Raw genomic sequence first — 26,886 nt, 5'->3', positions numbered from 1 at the left:
AGTTCCATTGCCCATCCTCTCAGGATACCTGGAATCAGTGTTACAAGTATCCATGGCACATTGTTTTTCCATTTTTGTAGCATAAACACCATCAAACCAATGAAATATTCGGATCTTTCAATGTTTCTCTGTGGCACTAAAACCTAAAGATGTCAGAGTTTCGGTCCCCTCGCAACTGAAACTCAACCGCCATTGGCTCATCTGCGTTAGAGGGGTCAATTGACATAGGTCAATTGTAGAAAGTGAGACAACATAAACGGTTTCCTTTATATTTAGTCTCTGGTTGTTTGTTAAATTGTTCCCCAATTTCAGCTTCAAGAATGCCTCAGCAGTGCCACAGGCTGATCGCCCCCATGCCACGCTGCATTGAAGCAGTAATTTGTGTAAAAGGAGCCCCAACCAAGTATTGAGTGCATAATTAAACCTGCTTAGGAGATCTTTGAACATTTCTGTTTTGCTTTTTTGATTGATCTTTGAGAAAATATTCAAATTTTTTGAGATACTGAAGTTTTAATTTTCCTAAGCTGTACGTAATAAACATCAGAATTAAAAAAACAATACTGAAATATTTAAGAATCTAGAATATAAGAACATTTGATTTTTTTTTTAATTAAATTACAAAACAATAAAGAACTTTTCCATGTTATTAAAATTTTTTGAGATGCATCTGTATGCCATCCAGCAGGTGTCCAACCGTCATTTATAAAGGGCATTGCAGAAAATATATAATTTTTCCATTTAGTTAAGCATCTGATTAAAAGAAAAACATTTTCCTTCTGAAGCTGTGGAGATCAATGGTGCTTATCACCTCTGAAGCAGTGCCACAACAGGCGACCAAATCAAACACGCAAATATATAGCTTTACAGCTTCACATAATTTGTCCTAAAGCTCTTGCTGCATGTGCAGAATCTCCTGGAGGACTGTTTTTTTTTTTTTTTTTTTGGTTGTGTGTGTGTGTTTTTTAGACCTAAACATATATATGCACATGTGCATACCTGCACGTTAACAGCTCTGGGGCTGTGTGGCTCCTCATCTGGTTTGAGTTTGGAGCGTTTGTGATGCATGGGGTCCCCTGTGCTACTCACAGCCGACTCACTGGTGGGTTTACTCTAGAAACAAATATTTTAAAAACACATATAAAAAATGACATCATCATCATCATTATCAAAAATATAGGTCCAAATTCAGTTTGGATATTGAATGACTACAGTATTCATATTCATGAGGTAGTAGTCCAAGGTGCTTCAAAGAATACCATGGTTTTTCCATGGTCTATGTCTAAACATAGCATTACCATGATCAATCAAAGAATAAAATCGTACCCTTTATGAAATAGAAACATATGTTAATATACTTTAAAAAATATAACTTATTAGTGTGGAAATAATATACCTAGAATATACTTAAGTATGAATGCTTATTTTTAATTTCATAATTACTTCTACTGTTTTTGAAATATGGTTCAAGTGTACTACTTCAATGTACATTTACATGTAGTCATTTAGCAGACTCTTTTATCCAAATGGAATGGAATGGACAATGGAAGCAATCAAAATCAACAAGAGAGCAATGATATGCAAGTACTATAACAAGTCTCAGTTAGCTTGACGCAGTACTATAGCAAGGTTGTTGTTGTATTTTAAATACATAATAAAGAAAAAAGAAAACAGAATAGAAAAAAGAATAGAGCATGCTTTTTAAAAAGAAAACAAGTAGTTAGTAAATGAATAGAGTGCAAGTCTAAAAGGGGCAGTTTTATTTAAAGAAAATAATTAGAAAAAAGTGCTAGAGTTACAGGGTCAAATAAAGATGGTGGAAATGTGTTTTTAGCCAATTCTTGAAGAGGCTGTTCAGATTGAGTTGGGAAGGTCATTCCACCAGGAGGGAACATTTAATGAAAAAGTCGTGAAAGTGATTTTGTGCCTCTTTGGGATGGCACGATAAAGCAACATTCACTTGCGGAACGTAAAGGTACAAACGTCTGAAGTAATGAATTTAAGGGTGCAGAGCCAGTGGTGGCTTTGTATAAACAATAATGCCTTAAATTTTTTGCAAGCAGATATTTGTAGCCAGTGCAAACTGATAAACAGAGGTGTGACGTGCATTCTTTTTGACTCATTAAAAACTAATCTTGCTGCCATGTTCTGGGTTGATAGTAAAGGTTTGATAGAACTGGCTGGAAGACCTGCCAGGAGAGCACTGCAATAGTCCAGCCTGGACAGAACAAGTGCTTGAACAAGTTGTGAAGCATGTTCCAAAAGAAAGGGCCAGATCTTCTTAATGCTGAATAAAGCAAATCTGCAGGACCAGGCAGTTTTAGCAATGTGGTCTGAGAAAGTCAGTTGATCATCAATCATAACTCCAAGATTTCTGTCAGTTTTTGAAGGAGTTATCGTTGATGTGCCTAACTGGAAGGTGAAACTGTAATGAAACGATGGGTTGTACTTACAAACTGACAACGTCTACTTTTTAAAAGTGTATGTAATAGTGTTCAGAGACAGATGTGATCATGCAATTGTACTCTCTTTAAGTACACTTAAGTGGCCTTTTATTTCATTAATATTATATGAAAGTAGAGTTTAATATATATATATATATATATATATATATATATACAACCCGAATTCCGGAAAAGTTGGGACGTTTTTTAAATTTTAATAAAATGAAAACTAAAGGAATTTCAAATCACATGAGCCAATATTTTATTCACAATAGAACATAGATAACGTAGCAAATGTTTAAACTGAGAAATTTTACACTTTTATCCACTTAATTAGCTCATTTAAAATTTAATGCCTGCTACAGGTCTCAAAAAAGTTGGCACGGGGGCAACAAATGGCTAAAAAAGCAAGCAGTTTTGAAAAGATTCAGCTGGGAGAACATCTAGTGATTAATTAAGTTAATTGATATCAGGTCTGTAACATGATTAGCTATAAAAGCTTTGTCTTAGAGAAGCAGAGTCTCTCAGAAGTAAAGATGGGCAGAGGCTCTCCAATCTGTGAAAGACTGCGTAAAAAAATTGTGGAAAACTTTAAAAACAATGTTCCTCAACGTCAAATTGCAAAGGCTTTGCAAATCTCATCATCTACAGTGCATAACATCATCAAAAGATTCAGAGAAACTGGAGAAATCTCTGTGCGTAAGGGACAAGGCCGGAGACCTTTATTGGATGCCCGTGGTCTTCGGGCTCTCAGACGACACTGCATCACTCATCGGCATGATTGTGTCAATGACATTACTTAATGGGCCCAGGAATACTTTCAGAAACCACTGTCGGTAAACACAATCTGCCGTGCCATCAGCAGATGCCAACTAAAGCTCTATCATGCAAAAAGGAAGCCATATGTGAACATGGTCCAGAAGCGCCGTCGTGTCCTGTGGGCCAAGGCTCATTTAAAATGGACTATTTCAAAGTGGAATAGTGTTTTATGTTCAGACGAGTCCAAATTTGACATTCTTGTTGGAAATCACGGACGCCGTGTCCTCCGGGCTAAAGAGGAGGGAGACCTTCCAGCATGTTATCAGCGTTCAGTTCAAAAGCCAGCATCTCTGATGGTATGGGGGTGCATAAGTGCATACGGTATGGGCAGCTTGCATGTTTTGGAAGGCTCTGTGAATGCTGAAAGGTATATAAAGGTTTTAGAGCAACATATGCTTCCCTCCAAACAACGTCTATTTCAGGGAAGGCCTTGTTCATTTCAGCAGGACAATGCAAAACCACATACTGCAGCTATAACAACAGCATGGCTTCGTCGTAGAAGAGTCCGGGTGCTAACCTGGCCTGCCTGCAGTCCAGATCTTTCACCTATAGAGAACATTTGGCGCATCATTAAACAACAAATACGTCAAAGACGACCACGAACTCTTCAGCAGCTGGAAATCTATATAAGGCAAGAATGGGACCAAATTCCAACAGCAAAACTCCAGCAACTCATAGCCTCAATGCCCAGACGTCTTCAAACTGTTTTGAAAAGAAAAGGAGATGCTACACCATGGTAAACATGCCCCGTCCCAACTATTTTGAGACCTGTAGCAGAAATCAAAATTGAAATTAGCTCATTTTGTGCATAAAATTGTAAACTTTCTCAGTTTAAACATTTGCTATGTTATCTATGTTCTATTGTGAATAAAATATTGGCTCATGTGATTTGAAAGTCTTTTAGTTTTCATTTTATTAAAATTTAAAAAACGTCCCAACTTTTCCGGAATTCGGGTTGTATATATATATATATTGTTTGTCCAAAATGTGATGTTTAAAATACTATTATTTAATAGTGATATTACCACAGTACTTAAGAGTATAACACTGTACTGTAATGGTACATGTAGAAAATGCATGATATTAACATGGTACCATTCCAAAAAATTATCCTTATTTTGGTAGTGTAATAACATGCATACAGTATATATTACAAATCCACTTCAGAGAAATAAAATAAATAAGTAAAAAATAAGCCAACATTTAAATAATGCCACAGACATTATTCACAATTTCTCCCTGAACAGCAATGACCCCTCCTCTGACTATATCGACTAATTCACTGCCACTATCTCTCTCACTCTCTGCCAAAGGAAGTCCCAAGTGACTGGCAAGAGCCAGTAAAGAAAAAGCACTCAGTGGGAGAGAAAGAAGTAACATTCTTTGGATGAGAGAGCAGGATTCCTTGGCTCTGAAGGTTCATTCTGCCAGACTCCCCTATCAAAACATTTAACTTTGCTGAGTATTTATTTATTTATTTTTGCTTTGTGGCTTTAATAAGTGTTTATGTTTACTACATTTGATAGATATTACCAAAGACAAAGCCAGAAAAGTAATTGTTTGCATTGAGTATTGAGTATAGTTGAGTATAACTGAGTGTAGCTGATTATTGCTGTGCAAATTGATCTTACATTTTGGTTAAAGGTTACATCCTTGACTGAAGAGGAAATGCAAAGGTTATCTAGCAACATGACCAGGCTGTTCCATGCAAGAAAAGTACACAAGAAAGACCAAACATTACCTTAAATATAGTCCATATGAATAGTGTACCATTTCTTCTAAAGTCATTGCAAATCATACATGTTTTTAATCCCTTGAGGGTGAGTAAATGATGACAGCATGCTCATTTTTGGATGAACTATCCTTCTTAAGTATGCCAGCTAATAAATTTAAAATACACTTTAAAGACAATCTTACAAATATAATGTACACCACATTTAGTGTATTAGATCTTATAGAGAGTAGTGATTCAATAAAACACAATGATCTGATATTTCGCTGTCTGTCATTTTGAGCAATGTTCACACCTTCTCTCCTTTTTTCATTAATTGTTCTTTTTCGACCACATGGTGAAACAAATGTTCCACGATGCCCTTCTATTAAAGAAGCTGGTGCTTTCTCTGGGGTCAGGTGGGGGAAATGGATGATACTGATCTAGGAAAGAGTAGTGAGGCTGTAATGGCTTAAAAGGAAAGATTGGTATTGAGAAAATCTCGGGAAAACTCATTCACCATTACACTAAGAGTTAACTGTTACTGAAGCACAAAAACAGGAATCGATTCGAAGACAGATAAAAACAACATGATACAGTTTTTATTCCAGCAAACTCTGTGAGTATAAATGGACAGGGCATGATCAGGTGAAAAAAAAATTGTAGAAGGAAAACACTTTTATGCTCATCCTTCAAAGAGAAGGTTTGGGAATGTATCGGTGTCTGATTAATGGTGGAGGTGGAACGATTTTTGCTACTAACAAGCAGGGTGTTATTTCTCAAAGGTGCCTTCTAGGCAAGCACACAGGCTCTCCACATCGAGACAAAACACAGAAACTATGCGCACACAAGGGAAAAACTCCCATGAGGCCTGTCTGTGAGGGAGGGCTACCTGCAGCCACATGTTCTCTGTTGTTTATGCTGTTATGTATATGCTGTCGTGTTGGTGGTGTGTACTTTCATGAATCACACACAAAAATAAAAAGCTCCAGCACGTATAATGATAAGCTCTGAATAAATTTAAGCTGTCAAGGGGAAAAGTAAACGACTTCTGTTGCTGTTTAATACAACACCTAAAAGCAATCATGTTAAATTATTTTAAAGGGGTGCTATTATGTTTTTTCACTTTTTCAACTTTAGTTAGTCTGTAATGTTGCTGTTTGAGCATAAGAAAGATCTGCAAAGCTACAAAGCTCAAAGTCCAATTCAAAGAGAGATATTTAATTTAACAGAAATCACTTTTCAAAAACTATAACGAATGACTCGTTTGGACTACAATGCATATTTTCCAGGATTTGCGATATCACAAAGATTGGCAAATGGGACGATACCTGGTTGAGCTGCACTAGAGAAGGCAACGAGTGTTATCACTATATGTCGGAAACGCGCTAGTGTTCCCAAGACAGAGCTTAGAGTGGTTACAATCATCTGGATTTAAATTGCGCTCAAATTGATTTGATTTTGACCCAATATTTAACCCTTGTGCATTGTTCAAATTCACTACCCTTTCATTATGTTCGGGATGAAAACATCCACTCAAAAAAAAATGTAAAAATGTATCATTGTAAATGTATCATGTAAATGTATCAAAAAGCGGTTTGCTGTTCACTGACTCCTGCCTGCGGGTGTTGCTGTTGGACAGTGTTTTCTCTACTTCCTGTTGGCCTTCTGTAGCAAATTGTAGCTCCGTGTAGCTGTTTTTATTTTATTTTTTTCTCTAGAATCTTTATCTTACTATCACTCTCTGTTTTTTAAAGTGGTAAAATATAACTTAATTCACACCATATTTCTGATATTATCGATGAATCTTATCAGATTAACTTTGATCGTTCACTTTTATTTTATTTCCGTGAGTGCAGTACACCTGCAAAGCGTTAGCACTCGTTAGCTTGTCATTAGCGTCTTCATTCGAACCTATCGCTGTTTTATTTTCTCCTCTCCCTTGCTCCAGTTTTTCACAAGTTCATCAAACAACCGCAGTAAGAATTTTCATCAAGCACGGTGAGTAATGGCTTCTCCTATCATTGTTTCTTGCACCTCTTGCCACATGTACAGTTTATCTATCTCTGTCGCTGATGAGGGATTCACATGTGATAAATGCAGGGAAATAGTTAGGCTGACAGAGAAGATTTCAGAATTAGAGACACGCATCCAAACTTTAATTGAGGACAGTAAAAATGTTAGGGCTCTAGATACGGCTTTGGATGCGTCTAGCTCAGGGATTCCTGTACATTGTTCGGTTCCGGAAACAGAGCCCCAGCAGCAGGGCAACTGGGTGACGGTGAGGCAGCGTAGTCGTGGGTCAAAACACCGCTCTTCTGTTCCGATCAAAACATTAAACAGGTTCTCCCCACTCAGTGATGCACCCACTGAGAAACCTGATGAAAGTGCTCTAGTTATTGGTGATTCTATTGTACGGAACGTGAATATAGAGACACCAGCCACCATAGTCAAATGTTTACCGGGAGCCAGAGCGCCTGACATCTTGGCAAATTTAAAAGTGCTGGCTAATGCTAAACGTAAATACAGTAAGATTGTTATTCATGCCGGCGCTAATGATGTTCGACTTCGCCAGTCGGAGATCACTAAAAATAACATTAAAGAGGTGTGTGAACTTGCAAGCACGATGTCAGACACTGTAATATGCTCTGGTCCCCTCCCTGCTTACCGTGGTGATGAGATGCATAGCAGATTGTCATCACTCAATGGCTGGATGTCTAAGTGGTGCCCACAGAATAACATAGGTTTCATAGACAATTGGACGAGCTTTTGGGGCAGACCTGACCTGTTTAAAAGAGATGGTCTTCATCCCTCCTGGGGTGGTGCCACTCTTCTCTCTAGAAATATGGCAAATAGTCTTAGTGTTTATACTTGACTAACTGGGGCCCAGGTCAGGAAGCAGACAGACTGGCTAAACCGACCGTCTGCTAGCTGCCTCCCGTCACAGAGGTCTGGCTACTGTATACAGGCCACCAGGGCACCATACAGACTTTATTAAAGAGTTTGGTGATTTTACATCTGAGTTAGTTCTGGCTGCAGATAAAGTTTTAATAGTTGGTGATTTTAATATCCATGTTGATAATGAAAACGATGCATTGGGATCAGCATTTATAGACATTCTGAACTCTATTGGTGTTAGACAACACGTTTCAGGACCTACTCATTGTCGAAATCATACTCTAGATTTAATACTGTCACATGGAATTGATGTTGATGGTGTTGAAATTATTCAGCCAAGTGATATCTCAGATCATTATTTAGTTCTTTGCAAAATTCATATAGCCAAAATTGTAAATTCTACTTCTTGTTACAAGTATGCAAGAACCATCACTTCTAACACAAAAGACTGCTTTTTAAGTTATCTTCCTGATGTATCCAAATTCCTTAGCATATCCAAAACCTCAGAACAACTTGATGATGTAACAGAAACTATGGACTCTCTCTTTTCTAGCACTTTAAATAAAGTTGCTCCTTTACGCTTAAGGAAGGTTAAGGAAAACAGTTTGACACCATGGTATAATGAGCATACTCGCACCCTAAAGAGAGCAGCCCGAAAAATGGAGCGCAGCTGGAGGAAAACAAAACTAGAGGTATTTCGTATTGCTTGGCGGGAAAGTAACATATCCTACTGCTGTGGATTAAAAACTGCTAGATCCGATTACTTTTCTTCTCTTTTAGAAGAAAACAAACATAACCCCAGGTATTTATTCAATACAGTGGCTAAATTAACGAAAAATAAAGCCTCAACAAGTGTTGACATTTCCCAACACCACAGCAGTAATGAGTTTATGAACTACTTTACTTCTAAAATCGATACTATTAGAGATAAAATTGCAACCATTCAGCCGTCAGCTACAGTATCACATCAGACAGTGCACTATAGACCCCCTGAGGAACAGTTCCACTCATTCTCTACCATAGGAGAGGAAGAATTGTATAAACTTGTTAAATCATCTAAACCAACAACATGTATGTTAGACCTTATACCATCTAAGCTCCTGAAAGAGGTGCTTCCAGAAGTCATAGATCCTCTTCTGACTATTATTAATTCCTCATTGTCATTAGGATATGTCCCCAAAACCTTCAAACTGGCTGTTATTAAGCCTCTCATCAAAAAACCACAACTTGACCCCAAAGAACTAGTTAATTATAGACCAATCTCGAATCTCCCTTTTCTGTCCAAGATACTAGAAAAGGTGGTATCCACACAATTATATTCCTTCTTAGAGAAAAATGGTATATGTGAGGATTTCCAGTCAGGATTTAGACCATATCATAGTACTGAGACTGCTCTTCTTAGAGTTACAAATGATCTGCTCTTATCATCTGATCGTGGGTCTATTTCTCTATTAGTTTTATTGGATCTTAGTGCTGCGTTTGACACAATTGACCACAACATTCTTTTGCATAGACTTGAATACTTTGTTGGCATCAGTGGAAGTGCATTAGCATGGTTTAAATCGTACTTATATGACCGCCATCAGTTCGTAGCAGTGAATGAAGATGTATCCTATCGATCACAAGTGCAGTATGGAGTACCTCAAGGCTCAGTACTAGGGCTGCTACTCTTCACGCTTTATATGTGAAGTGAAGTGAAGTGAAGTGAAGTGACATTCAGCCAAGTATGGTAACCCATACTCAGAATTTGTGCTCTGCATTTAACCCATCCGAAATGCACACACACAGAGCAGTGAACACACACACACACACTGTGAGCACACACCCGGAGCAGTGGGCAGCCATTTATGCTGCGGCGCCCGGGGAGCAGTTGGGGGTTCGATGCCTTGCTCAAGGGCACCTAAGTCGTGGTATTGAGAGAGAACTGTACATGCACTCCCCCCACCCACAATTCCTGCCGGCCCGGGACTCGAACTCACAACCTTTCGATTGGGAGTCCGACTCTCTAACCATTAGGCCACGACTTCCCCATAAATGTTACCCTTGGGAGATATCATCAGGAAACATGGTGTTAGCTTTCACTGTTATGCTGATGATACTCAGCTCTATATTTCTTTGCAGCCCGGTGAAACACACCAATTTGAAAAACTAATGGATTGCATAGTCGATATAAAAACTGGATGACGAGTAATTTCTTACTGCTAAATTCTGAAAAAACAGAGGTGTTAATTATAGGACCTAAAAACTCTGCTTGTAATAACCTAGAACACTGTCTAAGACTTGATGGTTGCTCTGTCAATTCTTCGTCATCAGTTAGGAACCTAGGTGTGCTACTTGATCGCAATCTTTCCTTAGAAAGCCACGTTTCTAGCATTTGTAAAACTGCATTTTTCCATCTCAAAAATATATCTAAATTACGGCCTATGCTCTCAATGTCAAATGCAGAAATGTTAATCCATGCATTTATGACCTCAAGGTTAGATTATTGTAATGCTTTACTGGGTGGTTGTTCTGCACGCTTAGTAAACAAACTACAGCTAGTCCAAAATGCAGCAGCAAGAGTTCTTACTAGAACCAGGAAGTATGACCATATTAGCCCGGTCCTGTCATCCTGTCAACACTGCACTGGCTCCCTATCAAGCATCGCATAGATTTTAAAATATTGCTTATTACTTAAAAAAGCCCTGAATGGTTTAGCACCTCAGTATTTGAATGAGCTCCTTTTACATTATAATCCTCTACGTCCGCTACGTTCTCAAAACTCAGGCAATTTGATAATACCTAGAATATCAAAATCAACTGCAGGCGGCAGATCCTTTTCCTATTTGGCGCCCAAACTCTGGAATAACCTACCTAACATTGTTCGGGAGGCAGACACACTCTTGCAGTTTAAATCTAGATTAAAGACCCATCTCTTTAACCTGGCATACACATAACATACTAATATGCTTTTATTATCCAAATCCGTTAAAGGATTTTTAGGCTGCATTAATTAGGTAAACCGGAACCGGAAACACTTCCCATAACAACCTATGTACTTGCTACATCATTAGAAGAATGGCATCTACGCTAATATTTGTCTGTTTCTCTCTTGTTCCGAGGTCACCGTGGCCACCAGATCCAGTCTGTGTCCAGATCAGAGGGTCACTGCAGTCACCCGGATCCAGTACGTACCCAGACCAGATGCTGGATCAGCACCTAGAAAGGACCTCTACATCCCTGAAAGACAGCGGAGACCAGGACAACTAGAGCCCCAGATACAGATCCCCTGTAAAGACCTTGTCTCAGAGGAGCACCAGGACAAGACCACAGGAAACAGATGATTCTTCTGCACAATCTGACTTTGCTGCAGCCTGGAATTGAACTACTGGTTTTGTCTGGTCAGAGGAGAACTGGCCCCCCAACTGAGCCTGGTTTCTCCCAAGGTTTTTTTCTCCATTCTGTCACCGATGGAGTTTCGGTTCCTTGCCGCTGTCGCCTCTGGCTTGCTTAGTTGGGGACACTTCATCTACAGCGATATCGTTGACTTGATTGCAAATAAATGCACAGACACTATTTAACTGAACAGAGATGACATAACTGAATCCAATGATGAACTGCCTTTAACTATAATTTTTGCATTATTGACACTGTTTTCCTAATGAATGTTGTTCAGTTGCTTTGACGCAATGTATTTTGTTTAAAGCGCTATATAAATAAAGGTGACATTGACATTGACATCAGATTCATATTTTTTTTTCACTTTTTTTTTTTTTTGCATAAATCTGTTAATCAACTTCAGTTCTGATCAAAACTACCAAATGTTTTTAAAAAATCCAAGATTTTAACTCTTTAACCCTCTGGAGTCTAATTATCATTATCATTATCATATGTTGAAAAGAGCTGAGAATATTTTTCAGGTTTTTTTAGGGGGAATAAATTGAAAGAACAGCATTGTTTATTACATTTGTTACAGTTATCTTTATTTGTTACATTTATATTTACATCAAGCTTTTGAATGGTATAGTATTGTATATTGTTATTGAAACTTCATAATATTTCACTTTATTATACATTTAGTCAGGAATTATAGTTTGGAAAAAGTCTGGAAAAAGTCTAACTAATAAAATGTTTACACGTTATGTGAAAACTAGTACAAGTATATAAATAAATAAAAAGAGACTTACTCATGTTTATGATCTCTGCTGAATAAAGTGCTTAATTCTTTTTTTTTTCTGAGGAAATCCATTTCTCAAATCGTCAACCACATCACATCTTTTTGGGGTGAATTATGTCTTATTCCTGTGATCGCGAAGCAAACAGTAAAATAAAAAAGTTTTAATCTGAATAGCGCATTCAGCGCGGAGGCGTGGTCACTTTAGATATAATGGAGGGAGACGTGAAAAACGGACATCGCGTTGTTTTCATATGTATTACTTTATCACAGAATATTTTTCGGCGGCACTTGTTTAGTTTAAAAGTAGACATGTCAAGCTTTCTATAGATATCTCTCTCATAACTCTTCGTTTAGTATTCACGGAGTTACAGTTCATTTTAATGACGTGTTTGTAAATGAAGATCAGCGCAGACAAAGGCTGCAGACAGCACACCTTGTTTGTTATCTTAATTTTATAAGTGCACAAAGTTTTGTTGTTATTATGTCTGTATCCAAAAAAAAGTAGACCCTTTACAGATTCGATTGATGTATTGCTCTTATCTGTACGATTAAAACTGAAAGTGTAATTTAAGTTCTTTTCGGGGTTATCAGGAGAAAATGACTCATAACGCGTATACGCATTAATCGACTACAGAGGGTTTTAATTGCCAAGTTCATAAATGATGTCACTGATTTGGGGGGAAAAAAACACACAAAATGGCTTATTTTCAATATAAAAGTAATCGTGGCTGGATTTTTAAAAAACTTTTTATAACATTCTTGGGCATGTCAAAGATTAGTAGCAACATTGGCTTTGATGCATTTTTAGTTTTTGTGCAGCATTAGATTTACATTTTTTCTCCCTCATTTGTTGTTGGTGGCTGTGTTTGCCCCATTTGCGCTGTTCACACAGTCAACAACATTCCGTCTTTTTTCCGGAAAAGCACCATTCACACATCCATTCCAAAATACCAGTAAATTATGTGACGTCATTAACCTCTAAACAGCTGTGCTTGTATTTTTAAACATGGAGGGTAATACCTGTTCAGTATTTCTGTTGATGGTTTCATTTTTGTTTCAAACTTTAGTATTCATGCAACTGCTTTTGTTATGGAGAAACATCGTAATAGATGACTGGTTTAAATAATCACCATTAATAAAACACCCGATGCTGTCAGGAGCTGACCAATTTATTGAAAAAAAAAATATGAAAAAAATATTTATCTGATACATTTTTACAGAAGTTTAATTTAGTGGATGTTTTCATCCACGAACATAATGAAAGCGTAGTGAATTTGCCCACAGTTTACCATTGAGTTTTTGAAAAATTTGAAAAATTTTCCCAAAATATGGGTCAAAATAAGATTTGTCACCAAAAATCATTCCTTTAGCTCAAACATAGAGAAAGTTGGGGCCAAAATAAGACTCAACTCTACCCCCTAGTGAACGAAAATGTCCCCAACAATGCATAAGGGTTAAACTGAAGCTCGCAGCAAGCAGCTTTGGTAAGAGGTAGGACATTTTCCGACCAGGTGCCGAGTGCTGTCAATCACAACACAGACTGGCCCAGTAAACCAATTATAGCACAGACTGGCCCAGCTAACCAATCACAGTACATCTCGTATTCCAGAAGGCGGGCCTACATTTGATACAGGAACTATTCGAGCAGTTCATGCCAGACTGGAGAGAGAGATATTGTATTAATGTAAAATATCTGAAGATATGTGAACCTAGTATGACAGCCTATTCTAGTACACCCCCAAAACAAAATCAAGACTTTGTAAAAGAGTATAATAGCACACCTTTAAAAATGCATTTTGTTGTTTAAACTGAAAATCTCACTTAATCTCTTTTTAGTTCTCCATCTTTGTATCTGTATTCTAATATATGAAGGCTGGAACCATGGCTTAGTGGTTTACACATGCTCAGAGTTGTGGTACTCGCATGGAAAATAAAAGTTCAAATCCAGCCTGTGCTAAACTTGTTGTTGTCTTGTTTCTATCATATCTTCCCCACTATTATTATTAATAGCCAAAAATATAATAAATACAGAAGCAGACACGTGGAGTGGGAGGGGGGTTGTTTTGGGTGCTTGAGCATCTGCTCTTTTCCCCCTGGATGCCCAAAGTGCCATTTTGTAAAGGCATATTTTTTTTATTATTAAATGCACTTTTCTGAAGGCCTGCCCAATCGAACTATTAGTAAAATTCATGAATTTAGTTGTAAATGAAATTATCCACATGATGACCTTTCACCTGACGATCTCTTCCGGGTAGATCACTCATGTTAGAATGCCTTTAATAACGTCCGTGGTTGCCGGTAGGTAGAGTTCTCAGTGGAGCGTTGTGCTTGTATACTTACATTATTAAATTATTATTATTTTAAAAGAATGACGTGAAGAGAGCAGGCAAAGCTTTATATTTCTGTGTGTAGCCTGTGGAAGTAACATTAGCTGTAGCAAGGGGCTATAACATTTTTGTTTAATATTTTCCTAATGACAATTTTATGATTGGTTTAAAGGCTACCACGATCACCTTTTCGCCATTTTTATCACAGAATAAGACAGGAAATATATTTCATAGTTTCTACACTAAATGTCAATCAGTTCTGCATTATTCATATAGTTTATTTATTTATCACATGGAGATAACTTGAAAAGCACACATAAACCATATATTTAACCGTGTTTTTATTGTTTTTTTACGTTACATCAGTAAAAACGTTTCTGCTTTTTATTTAGCTTAGCTACAGTGATAGCTGGATTCTTTTGTCTATATTAGGGATTTCCTGCATGTCATAATATATTACTTCTATGAGTCTGTCTTGCACTTCCTGCATGAGAGCGCCCACCGTCCTCCAGTATGAATAAAACACACATCACTCCTGATATTCACATCTCCTCATTTTGGATATGAATAAAATGTCAGGTTATGCAAAGACTATCGATACTTATTCTTTGAATTTAAATCTAGAAACATCTATGCAAACACACTGCCCAAATAAAGTGTGGGGGACAAATTTACATTTGATTAAAATCAAATATTTATTAAATTAAAAAATGTAGCTAATGTAGTTCTACACACAGCAATATTATCAAAGGTGCCTGTTCTCTTTTGTTCTTGATGTTTGATTGGGAAAAGTTTAAAGGGCATCGAGAGGTCTTTGTCTTGAAATATTTATATAAATCATCATACTCTTAAAAGCTATAACCACAAATAAGTAAATATTATAATATATTAAAACTGTTCTTATGAATATTCATGAGATGGTACAACATATTATAAGTTTTTTTTTATAATGCATTATGCATTCGTTATAATACCTTAAGAATATCCTTATAATGTATTATAAATACGGGCTTCATAGAAAGTGTTAGCAAACTTTCTTATAATTATGATTTATGCTGGGTACACACCAAAAGATAATCGGGTTGATTTTGGGCTGATTTGCCTCCTTCCGACAATCCTAGCTATGTCCCGATTATCTTGATGGTTCTACAGATTATTTTATCAGATTTTCCCTTGGTGTGAGGTGTGTTAAGAATGTCCGAACCTGATCGGAAGTATGTCGGAGCCGCCCTGATCGCGAATGATAAATATTCATCATGTTTAATATTTACGATTAGAAATCCTGATGTGTGGTGGGAACAAACGTGTGCATGCTCTGGAGATTATCTTTGTCTTTTTTATGTTAACTGACTATTCATAGTTTGAACTATTATTATTACAGTTTCTAATGTAAAAATGTAGAGTGCCTTAAAAATAATTATCACAACACTGGTAAAACAGGCTTATACTGATCCTCCAAATTATACTTATCAATCCTGTTTTATTATTTATGTCATTCAAAAAATGAATAAATTCAGAACAGGCTTAAAATAGAATTCTATTTAAAATTTTGTTTTTCCTACAACAGCAAAAGTAGAGTTTACAACAGCAAAACCACCATACCATGTAAATTCAATAATAGCATCAATAATATTATTCAGTTTCTAATTCCAGAAATTAAGGGATACAAAAAAAAAATCTTTAACTTTTAAACTTAAATTGGTCTTTTCTGCTCTGTGATTCTTTTTAAAAACTGCATTTGCTGCTGTAAAAAATTTTCCGATACACGTATCAGAAAAAGCACAGCCCTATTTAAAGCCATGCTCCATGTGCCCCTTTTATACAGTACTTTGAGCACCTGTCCCTCCAAAGGTCTCCGCACGTCCCCGTACAGAAGTGAGAACTGACCTGTGAGTCATTTGAGGCAATGGAACATTCTGTAGGTGGCATGCTGGAGGGAGGGATGCCAGGAGCAGGTCTCTGGGTGGCAAAGGCAGAAGCTGGGTGCACAAGGGGCGGACTGTGTCCAAATGCAGAACCTACAATGCCCGGTTGCCGACTGATCAGCTGCTGATGCATTTGCAGTGCCACAGATGTCTGAGGATATGCAAAACTCAATGCAGGGCTGTAAGACAAAATAAACAGATTTTTTTTAATTAAATTAAATTAATAAATTATGTTTATTAGTGAAATTTGGTCTTGTGGTAAATTATAAACTCCTTAATTTATATAATATTTGTTATTGAATATTCATTCATTCATTCATTATTAATACTATTTATAATACTCTTCAGTTCAAATGTTTGTGATCTATAAGATTTTTTAAAATTTTGAAAGAAGTCTTGCTTAAAAATACCATAAACACAGTAATATTGCAAAATATTATTACAATTTAAAACAACTGTTTTCTATTTTAAAAGTAACAATAAAAAGCTGAATTTTCAGCAAACGTTATTCCACATATTCACATCACATGATCCTTCAGAAATCATTCTAATATGCTCAATAATATTTTCTTATCATTGCCAAAGTTGAAAAGTTGTGATGCTTAATATTTTTGTGTGTGTTTTTCAGGATTCAGAAAAATATATATTTTTAATAATAATAACCATTTTATTTGTAATAAAGTTACACACAGCATGTATTAAACTGATTATCCTACTAAAAACAAACAAACAATCAAACAAAAAACATAACCCCTTTTAAGTTCCAAGGTAGTTCATGTAAGATGAATCAACTGATGAGCATAAAAGCTGTATTTAAGCACACTATTGCTTAAATAGCTTTAGAAAAAAAAAAAACACTGATTAATCACTCTCAGTGGAGGAAAGAGGTCCATTTCTGTTGTCTTTTCTCTTTCAGAGACCCCCACCCAAACCAGGTAACGTCGTTTCCTAAAAGTGCTGCTGGATGGCAGACGAGTGACACATCACCAGGGACACTACAGTAGTTGTGTCTTCATTGTAGATCCACCCATCAACTTGAAACAGAATTTACAAGACTGTTCAAATGTAACAACTTCTGATTTTCGGACATGCTGCACAATCTGTGATAATCTCCTTTTTAACATTTAATATTGTACTTATGGAATATTACACTTTTGATAATGTCTTAATACAGCATATGCTTAAAAAATTAAAATAAATCAATTCCAATTTATGATAATTTGTTGAATTTTTCTTTTTTTTTTTAGTCTGAGGAAGTCTGAGGAAATAAAATTTCAGAAAGTGTGTGTCATTCCACAACTGCCATAATTCAAAGGTTTGGAGTCAGAAGATTTTGTATTGAAAGAAACTTTTATTCAGCAAAAAAGCATTAAATGGATGTAAATGAGATTTCCATTTAAAATAAATTTGCACAGAAATATTAAGCAATAATCAATACGATATTTTTCTTGAACATCAAATCAGCATTTTAGAATGACTGGAAAAATGGCTGCTGAAAATTTAGCTTTGTCATCATAGGAATGTATATATATATATATATATATATATATATATATATATATATATATATATATATATATATATATATATATATATATATATATATATATATATATATATATATAAACAGTTATTTTAAATAATTCACATTATTATTTTTTTCTGTATTTTTTATCAAATAAATGTATATACATTCAAGACTCTTACAGACCCCAAACTTTTTAACAATAGTGTATATCTGTCTTGTGACTGGGACAAATTTAAAAGGACTTTTAGGAGCAAATTAAAGGAACACTGATAAAGTTTCAATCCATTTGGTTGATCAGTATCTGAATTCTGATTAGCCTCTAAAAGTAAGTTTCACTTTTGTGACAAAAGCTTTATTATCCTATATTATGATCCTATATTATTGTCTGTATGGACTCCTGCTATGAACTGACCAAATCAACTGTGCCCCATGTAATGGGATCACTTAAAAAAACATTAATCATATAGTCTTTGAAATAGATATACGTGTGAGTAGAAGGCAGAATGGTAAGCGAACACCCTCTGGTTGACGTGTTCATGAATTACACCTCAGAGAAAGTGAGTGAGCACTTTTATTCACTTCATCCACAACAGATTCTCTCTCTTTCCCATTACAGCTTGTGTTTCTGTCCCCATACCCTTTTCATGACCCTTTCATTAGTCATTCTCCCATCCTCTCCTCCTTTCCAGCGTGAGTGATTGCATTGTGGCATTGTTAGAGTAAAGCTCTTCTCAGCTTATTGGAGAGAACATCAATCAGGTGATGCATATCAGACAGACGAGTGAGAGGGAGGACAGGATGAATATGTTAACATGCGTCCTCCTAATAACACTATCTGTGTTCCATCGTTTATTTCGCCGTCAAATGTTCAGCACGGATTGCTTTTTTTGTCCTGGATTCTTAAAGTGTCCAAGTTTGAAATGACATTAAGGTCAATAAATGAATAATTTTTGGTAAACTTTACTTTAAAACCCATCAAATGAGAAATTAAAGGGTTAGTTCAGCCAAAAATGAAAATTATGTCATTAATGACTCACCCTCATGTCGTTCCAAAGACGTAAGACCTCCGTGCATCTTCTGAACACAGTTATAGATATTTTAGATTTAGTCTGAGAGCTTTCTGTCACTCCATTGAAAGTGTGTGTACGGTATACTGTCCATGTTCAGAAAGGTAATAAAAACATCTTCAAAGTAGTCAATGTGACATCAGAGGGTCAGTTAGAATTTCTTGAAGCATCGAAAATACATTTTGGTCCAAAAATAACAAACACTATTAAATCGAATGATTCGCGAACGAATCATTCGATTTAACCGGTTCTTCTTAGTGAACCGGTTGAACCAGTTTACCAAATCGAACTGAATCATTTGAAATGGTTCGCGTCTCCAATAAGTATTAATCCACAAATTACTTAAGCTGTTAACTTTTTTAACATGGCTGACACTCCCTCTGAGTCAAAATAAACCACTATCCCGGAGTAATTCATTTACTCAAACAGTACACTGACTGAACTGCTGTGTAGAGAGAACTGAAGATGAACACTGAGCCGAGCCAGATAACGAACGACCGATTGACTCGTTCTCGAGTCAAGAACCGTTTCTGTTGAACGCGTCCGATTTGAGAACCGAGGAATTGATAATACTGCACATATGTGATTCAGCGTGAAGCAAACTGACACACAGCGCATCTGAACTGGTTCTTTTGGTGATTGATTCTGAACTGATTCTGTGATAATGTTATGAGCGCAGGTAAACCGAAGGCCTGAATGAAGGGCAATCATCGCCAATGACGCCATTACGTCGAGCGCAAAAGAACTGGTGAACCGTATTTTTTTTCAACCAGTTTATTGAACTGTCCGAAAGAATGGTTCGCTGAAAAGAATCGAACTTCCCATCACTACTGGTGATCTGAAAACCGATGCAACCGGTTCTTGACTCCGGGATATTGGTTTATTTTGACTCAGAGGGAGTGTCAGCCATGTTAAAAAAGTTAACAGCTTAAATAATTTGTAGATTAATGCTTATTGGAGACAAGAACCGTTTCAAACGATTCAGTTTGATTTGGTAAACTGGTTCAACCGGTTCACTAAGAAGAACCGGTTAAATAAATAAAGTCATAGTTTTTGTTATTTTTGGACCAAAATATATTTTCGATGCTTCAAGAAATTTTAACTGACCCTCTGATGTCACATGGACTACTTTGATGATGTTTTTATTACCTTTCTGGACATGGACAGTATACCATATATACACTTTCAATCGAGGGACAGAAAGCTCTTGGACTAAATCTAAAATATCTTAAACTGTGTTCCGAAGAGGAATGGAGGTCTTACGGGTTTGGAACGACATGAGGGTGAGTCATTAATGACATAATTTTCATTTTTGGGTGAACTATCCCTTTAGGACTTGCTTATTTCATATAATAGACAATACAATTTTATTAATGTACATTTTTTTATAAAATAATGTAGCTTAAAATAATGGAAATCCAGCTTCAAGACCTATCAGAAAAAAAATAATAATACATTTTTGTAAAAAAAAAAAGATAAAAAAAATAAAAATAATTCAAATCTTAATTCATTGTTGTGTATACCTGATAGTACCAGCTGAGAGGTGTCCATAGGATCCACTGGTGGATGAGCTGGAGCGGGAATTATTTAGTATAGTGACTAGAGAGTTGGGCGAGGTGCGAATCATGGCCTGCAGGTCAAAACTGGGGTCAGACAGGCAAGGGGAGCTGGGAAGGGGTCGTTTTCTGCTGGGCCGATTTATAAGCCTAGGACTTGGAAATCGTGAAGCTGAGAAGACACAGACAGAGACAGAAATCAAAGAAAGATCATAGTATGTTATGTAACAAGTACAAAAATCTATAAAAATCTTTTTTATTTATTACTAAATTTACTTATTTTTATTTATTTATTTTTATTAAAACTTTTTATTTTTTTTACTGAAATTAATTTAATAATTTAAATGAATAGTTAATTTTTTTAAAGAGCTATCGATAAAAAGAGCTAGCTTTTACTATCGTAGAGAGAGAGAGAAGTGAAGCGCACAACAGTCGGACACTGACCTCATTTCCATAAAAGTCCCTATTCTCTTGTGGTTCGTATATTGTTTTTGAGAATTTACCACGCAGAAAGATTTACTGACCAAGAATTATCTTGTTAATAACATGCAATTTCTTCATCATAATCTGTTGTATTTTGTAAACACTGTAAAAACACATAACTGCAGCTCAACTTTTCTAACTGCTTTCTGGTAGCGTCACTGCGATATTGAATCATCTTTTAATTGGGTTGAATAGTGGGTTAATGCTGAATGGAATTGCACTGGGTTGTTTTTGAAAAGCTTTCACTAGAAAGTAGATTGAATGCAGACAGGCCCTTCACTCACACACAATGACTGGCACCTAGAGATTAAGAAATGACTTTTGTCTTTCCATTCGCGAATGTCACAAACAAAAAAGAAGGGAGAAATGGAGGGAGAAGTGAAAGGAGGAGGGGAAGAGAGGGGTGCGGGGGGATGGTGGTCTTTTGTTGTGTGGAATGACACAAATGACTTTGTGACTAATTTTTTCTTTCAGTTGTTCTGTACATTTTTTAAGAGAAAGCACGCAAACAAAACAAGATTACGCTCTCTCTTTCTCTCTCTCTGACTCTTTCCCTTATCTGTTTCTTGTTTGACACATACAGTGATTACAGGGTCTGTCATTCACATTTAAATAATGCTCCCTCTCTCTCTGTGTGTGTGTGTGTGTATTCCCACATTTCGAACATATTACTGCATTGCTGGCATTCTGCTTAGAACCGTACGGACCCGTGATTTAACAGCTTGAATCAGCATAAACCTAAAGTATAGTCTTAACTAGTTTTAAATCAATAAAAATCTATGAAATGAGCTGGTTAAGATGGTAGAACAACTAATGCTTGTATGAATGCACTTCAGTGTTCCCGTTTTTGACAAACTTGTTTTACATCGGCAGTGTTGGTTTATTTTTTATTTTTTAGTTACTGTAAGTAGAACAGCTTGACTAGCATAATCATGACAGGCAAAACGAATTGGCCAAAACATAAAATTTACAGGTCAATGAACTGCAAAAAAAAAAAAAAAAAAAAGGTTCTGATTTATTTATTTATTTTCCTGGTTACTTGATCAGTGATAGATGATCACTAGCTAGGTCAATGTTTTCACATATTTTAATATATCAGATTAGCAGTCCTGGTACAGTATATTACTGGAACAGGCAGGTTAAGGACGTTTAAAAGGTTTACTGCTGTAACTATGATAGGTAAACAAAAGCAAAAAAAACTGTTTGTAAGTGCACAAAACACCTTATAGCAGTAAATAAGATAAGAAAAATTAAAATGCCATGCAGTTAACTGATTTCAGTGCTGGTTTATTAGAGGCACAAGCCAGTTCAGCTTGGTAAAACAGTTTGACTGGTTCTCATTGGTTTAATCATTTTGTGGAGAATGAGGGGTCTTGGAGCCATTCATGTTGAGAATCACTGGACTAGTTTTCAACCATGATGGGTGAAAAGCCGAACCAGTAAGAAAGTGCCCAAGCCATACCAACCACTAATAATTGCTTATTTGTAGGATTAATAAATATTACATGCTTGATCAAATTATTATTAATTTTTCTTAAATGTAAATGTGAATATGAATTGTAAATGTAAGTGTGGAAAAATTGGAATAATCAGTCCAGTGAAAGGGCGAGACATGATAGATGGGTGACGTAGCAACCAGGAAGCTATAAAAGCACGTGAGGTGGAAAAGGCATCAGCTTCTAGGAATGAAGCAAGCTCTGGCAGTGCTCGCACTGAACACGTACAATTAAGCATCTGCTGGTCTGGCTCCCTGAAGGGAGGAGGACTGAAGTCTGTTGCATGATAGGCTGTGGTGTAATAGAGGGGACCTTAGGAGTATATCCCGCACAAGGGTAGAGAAATACTTTTGCCATGCCGGGTGCAAAGTTTAAGTAAGAAGGGGCCAACAACCTCGGTTGAGAGACCGGAAGCTACGAGGTGTGCCCCCTCAGAGGCCACACCCAACTTCCACAGCTCCGGGTGGGGGTGGGATTTTGCGCCCTCCGCCTGTGAAAGGTGATCGCTCCTGACTGGAATATCCCATGGAGTGCCATCGAGGAGAGAAATCAGGTCTATTAGTAGCCCCGTTCTTGCCTAGAAGATGGACCTTGTCCTGGCGCACTCTCTCCAGTACTCCCGGGAGAAGAGGGATCAGGGGAAAGCATACAGATGAAGCCTCGGCCACATCTGTACTATGCCATCCAGCCCCAGGGGAGCTGAATGAGTCAGAGAGAACCAAAGGGGACAGCGCGATGTCATCTGAATCGCAAACAGATCCACCAGAGGCTGGCCAAAAATTCTCCATATCTGCTTCACCACCTCTGGGTAAAGCCTCCATTCCCCAGGCCTCGGCCCCTGCCTCAACAGGGTGTCTGCTCCCATATTCACATGCCCAGAAATATGTACTGCTCTCAGTGAAAGGACTTTGCCCTGGTACCACACAAGCATCTAGTTTGCTAGTTTGTACAAATGGCGTGAGTGCAGACCCCCTTGGTGGTTGATATAAGAGATCACTGCTGTGTTGTCGGTGCACAGAAACACATGGCAGTCTCTTAGGTCTGGGAGAAAATGATTCAATGCTCGAAATACGGCCATCATCTCCAGGCAGTTGATGTGCCACGTAAGATGGCGACCACTCCACAGACTGTGGGCAGGGTGGCCACTCAGAGTTGCTGCTAGAATTACATGACGACAAGGAGCTCACAGCACTGGGCCCTGAAACAAGAACCAAGGCTTTCTCCTAGTGTTGGGCGATATGGCCATTTTTCAGATCGTCATATCGTCAGCCCGTGAGATTGACGATACACGATATAATCGTGCATTTGTGGAGTAAGAGAGACTCTTTGTTCTTTTCATAGCATAACTATTTGGTGTTTTAAACAGTGCAGGTGTGTGCGAGAGAGCCTATGGAATCACCAATAATCGAAAAAATATACTTTCAAACATACTGATAAACTAATGTTAAAAATAAAATACTGTATTTAAAACAGCTGGTTCATATATAGGCTAGTCGGACACAACTAAATGTGCCGCATCTGCGCAAGGAAGTTATCAGTCAAAATCAGTCAACGGTGAAAATCAATAGTAGATTTAATTTAAAGTCCAACAGTTTAACACTAATATTGGACATAAAAAAACACATTAAATATAAAGTATTTAAAACAGGTAAGTTCATATATTTGGAGTAAGTTGAATTGAACTGATGCATCAGTCATACAGCGCTCCGGACCGCGCACCTCATGACGAGCCACAGAAACAAGAATGAGATGGATTCTAACATAACTGTGCCATTAAACTCAGTTAGTGAGGGCTCGTTTAAAATATTGCACATATAAAGACCGTTCAAATTACTTGTTAAAGTGCAATGAAATAAATTATATATAGACTTTGTAACGGCCAAAACTGTATTTTGAATGCATCACATTATAGTGCGGAGTGCATGAAAATAATAACAAGGTGGCAGAACGAACTTATCATCCATAGTGGTTCTCACATAGTTTCACATAAGAGTCCTTCTACGTGTGAACCACGATAAGTTCGCTCTGCTGCCTTGTTATTATTTTGTCTTTACTTTATTTGTAACGCTAAGAAAGAGTTAATCTCTCATTTATGAGAAGAGCGCATAGCAGCCATTAAATGTGTGTGACATCAACTCCTCGTTTTCTATCTTTCCTTTCATGGATTTAATGAGTTATCCGAGTCAAAGCATTTCAACTTCTTCAGCAATCCTCTTTTGCGCGCACGCACGCTGTGTGTGTGTGTGTGTGTGTCTGTGAGAGAAATGCGGTGCTGAAGTGAAATAGCTGGGCAGTTTGAAAGCCGAATTATAATAGGCCGCCTAATAAAAATATTTATAGTTATTATTATTATTATTTATTACATTAATAGGAGAATGAGCCTAATATCGTCTTGACTATCGACAGAGAAATCTGCTTACGTCCATATCTCTGACTATCATTGATACACGATTCTATCGTCTATCGGCACAACCCTACTTTCTCCACATGTGCAAGGCATGTAGGCATCGCCACATGACCTTAATCATGCGAAGTAGGTTTCCCCTTGGGGAGAACCCCTTGGTCTTAAGCCACCACTGTAGGGGTCTTATGTACAGCAGGTCAAGAGCTATTATGTTGGACGCAGCTGCCATTAACCCCAATAGTTTCTGAAACTGCTCGACTCGATCCGAGCAGGGGACAATCGTGCCTGCATCATGGTCAAATCCCACACTACGCCTAGATTGGTTTTCTGTAATGGAGAAAGCACACTTTTCTTGGTGTTTAATCGTAACCCCAACTTTCTCATATGGGTGAGAACAACATCTTGATGTCAAACCACCATCTGCTCTGATTGAGCCAGAATCAACCATTAGTCGATATAATTTACTATGCGGATTACTTCCTGTTCTAATATCAGAGCCTGCTTGGGACCCACCAATGTGGGAAAGACCCAGATGAAAGGCGGCAGCGGAGCACCGAATTGAATGTGACAGCCTTTTTCTATAGCCTGCAGGACCCAGCGAGATACATTTGGTAGTAGTTTCCACACTGCTAAATAGTTTACTAAGGGAACCTGTCTCTCGAGACTGGTCTCTGATGTACTTGGAGCTGCTAGCTCGGTGCCCTGAAGCGAAGGACCAGCAGGAGACGACTAAACTAACTGCTCGCTGGAGACTGCCATGGAACACTGGCAGGGTTAGCAGACTGATTTTTTAAGGGCTCTGAGGAGAATCAGACATGTTGTAATGCAGTGTACTCCACTCTTCCCCAGTAGGGGCCACCCTTAGCGGTCCTGGATGTTGTTTGTCAGGTCCACTTTGTCGAAGCATGACCCTCAGATCAGGCCTCACCTTGGAGGCCCCCAACTTTTGAATCTCCCAGTATGAGGAGCTGGTACATGGCCAGAGCTGGAGAACAGTGAGAGAGAAACCGCTGGAACGTCGCCGCTTGTTTACGAGCCTTCTGGTATCTGTCGACGACGGAATTGACAAACAGACCAGAAGGCACAAGTGGGGCATCCATGAGAAAGACCCTGTCTCTCTCTTTCAAATCAGACATGGTCAACCATAAATGTCTCTCTGCTGCCAACAGAGCTGCCATGGACAACCCAATTGCACAGGCTGGATCTGGCAGGTGAAGTAGAAGATAGAGACTCGCCCAGTGCTTAATGTGTAAATTGCGAGGTACCGGAACAAAGCAGGGCAACGGATCTGACACGCGATTACAGAAGGGAGAGGTAACGGAGCACTCGCGCAATTTTATAGGGTCTGTAAGGTCATGAATAACATGGAAATGCCATGCTATTTTAAAACAACAATTTCCATGCCTAAAAACTTTTCTGAGGGGGACTATGTGTCGCATGGTTTTAATAAATCTTGCAGCTTTCAAGTTTAGAATGAGGGAAATTCCTGCTTTTATTCAACATATTTTGTAGGTTTGAATAATAAAATAAATCCACACAAAGTCTAAGATTAAATCAGTCATTTGAATCCATGAACTCTCTCAGAGCACGCTTCTCATCAGCGCATCTGTGACCTGACTAATGTGACTTGACTAATCGGGTCATTGTTGCATTGTCACAAAAAATGTATAATAATTTCCACACCTTTTTAAGAATTTTAAGCCATTTGGTACTCACGCGCTCCAAAGGCTGTATTATGTGTCCTCACAGTCACATCCAAAGCTCGTGCGTATAAAGCTGACTCGCGAGTATTAAAAAGAGTTATTTTCCATAGTTTGTTGAGTTTAAGCATCCAAATACAAACAATATGATGTCTGATGTGTGCTGACAAATAAAAATGTTTCATGGCACACTCTACATTACATTACATTATACAGGGGGTAAAAGAAAGAATAGGGGGAACAAATCAATAATTAAACAACACTGCATCGTCAGTGTTGGTGTTGTATCAGACACTTGCAAGTAACATCAGGCTATATAAAAAACAAGCTCAAATGGAGTTAACAAGGTCTTTGGCTAGCGAATATGGAGATCTG

General features: G+C 37.5%; 1 protein-coding gene across 1 annotated transcript in view; it reads right to left on the bottom strand.

Moving 5' to 3' along the window:
• The window catches only part of LOC132123790 (transcriptional activator GLI3-like), a 301,233-nt gene that overhangs the window by 17,790 nt on the left and 256,557 nt on the right, over nucleotides 1-26,886 (bottom strand). Inside the window, exons 7-9 of the mRNA XM_059534428.1 lie at nucleotides 20,396-20,600; nucleotides 16,240-16,456; nucleotides 997-1,110 (exon numbers count right to left, since the gene is read on the bottom strand). Coding sequence (XP_059390411.1) covers nucleotides 997-1,110; nucleotides 16,240-16,456; nucleotides 20,396-20,600 — 536 coding nt within the window. The remainder of the gene's footprint in view (nucleotides 1-996; nucleotides 1,111-16,239; nucleotides 16,457-20,395; nucleotides 20,601-26,886) is intronic.

Source organism: Carassius carassius, chromosome 42 (assembly GCF_963082965.1).
Source record: "Carassius carassius chromosome 42, fCarCar2.1, whole genome shotgun sequence".
NCBI lineage: Eukaryota > Metazoa > Chordata > Actinopteri > Cypriniformes > Cyprinidae > Carassius > Carassius carassius.
The sequence above is the reverse complement of the archived record's forward strand: the minus strand, read 5'-3'. Positions and strand labels throughout refer to the sequence as shown.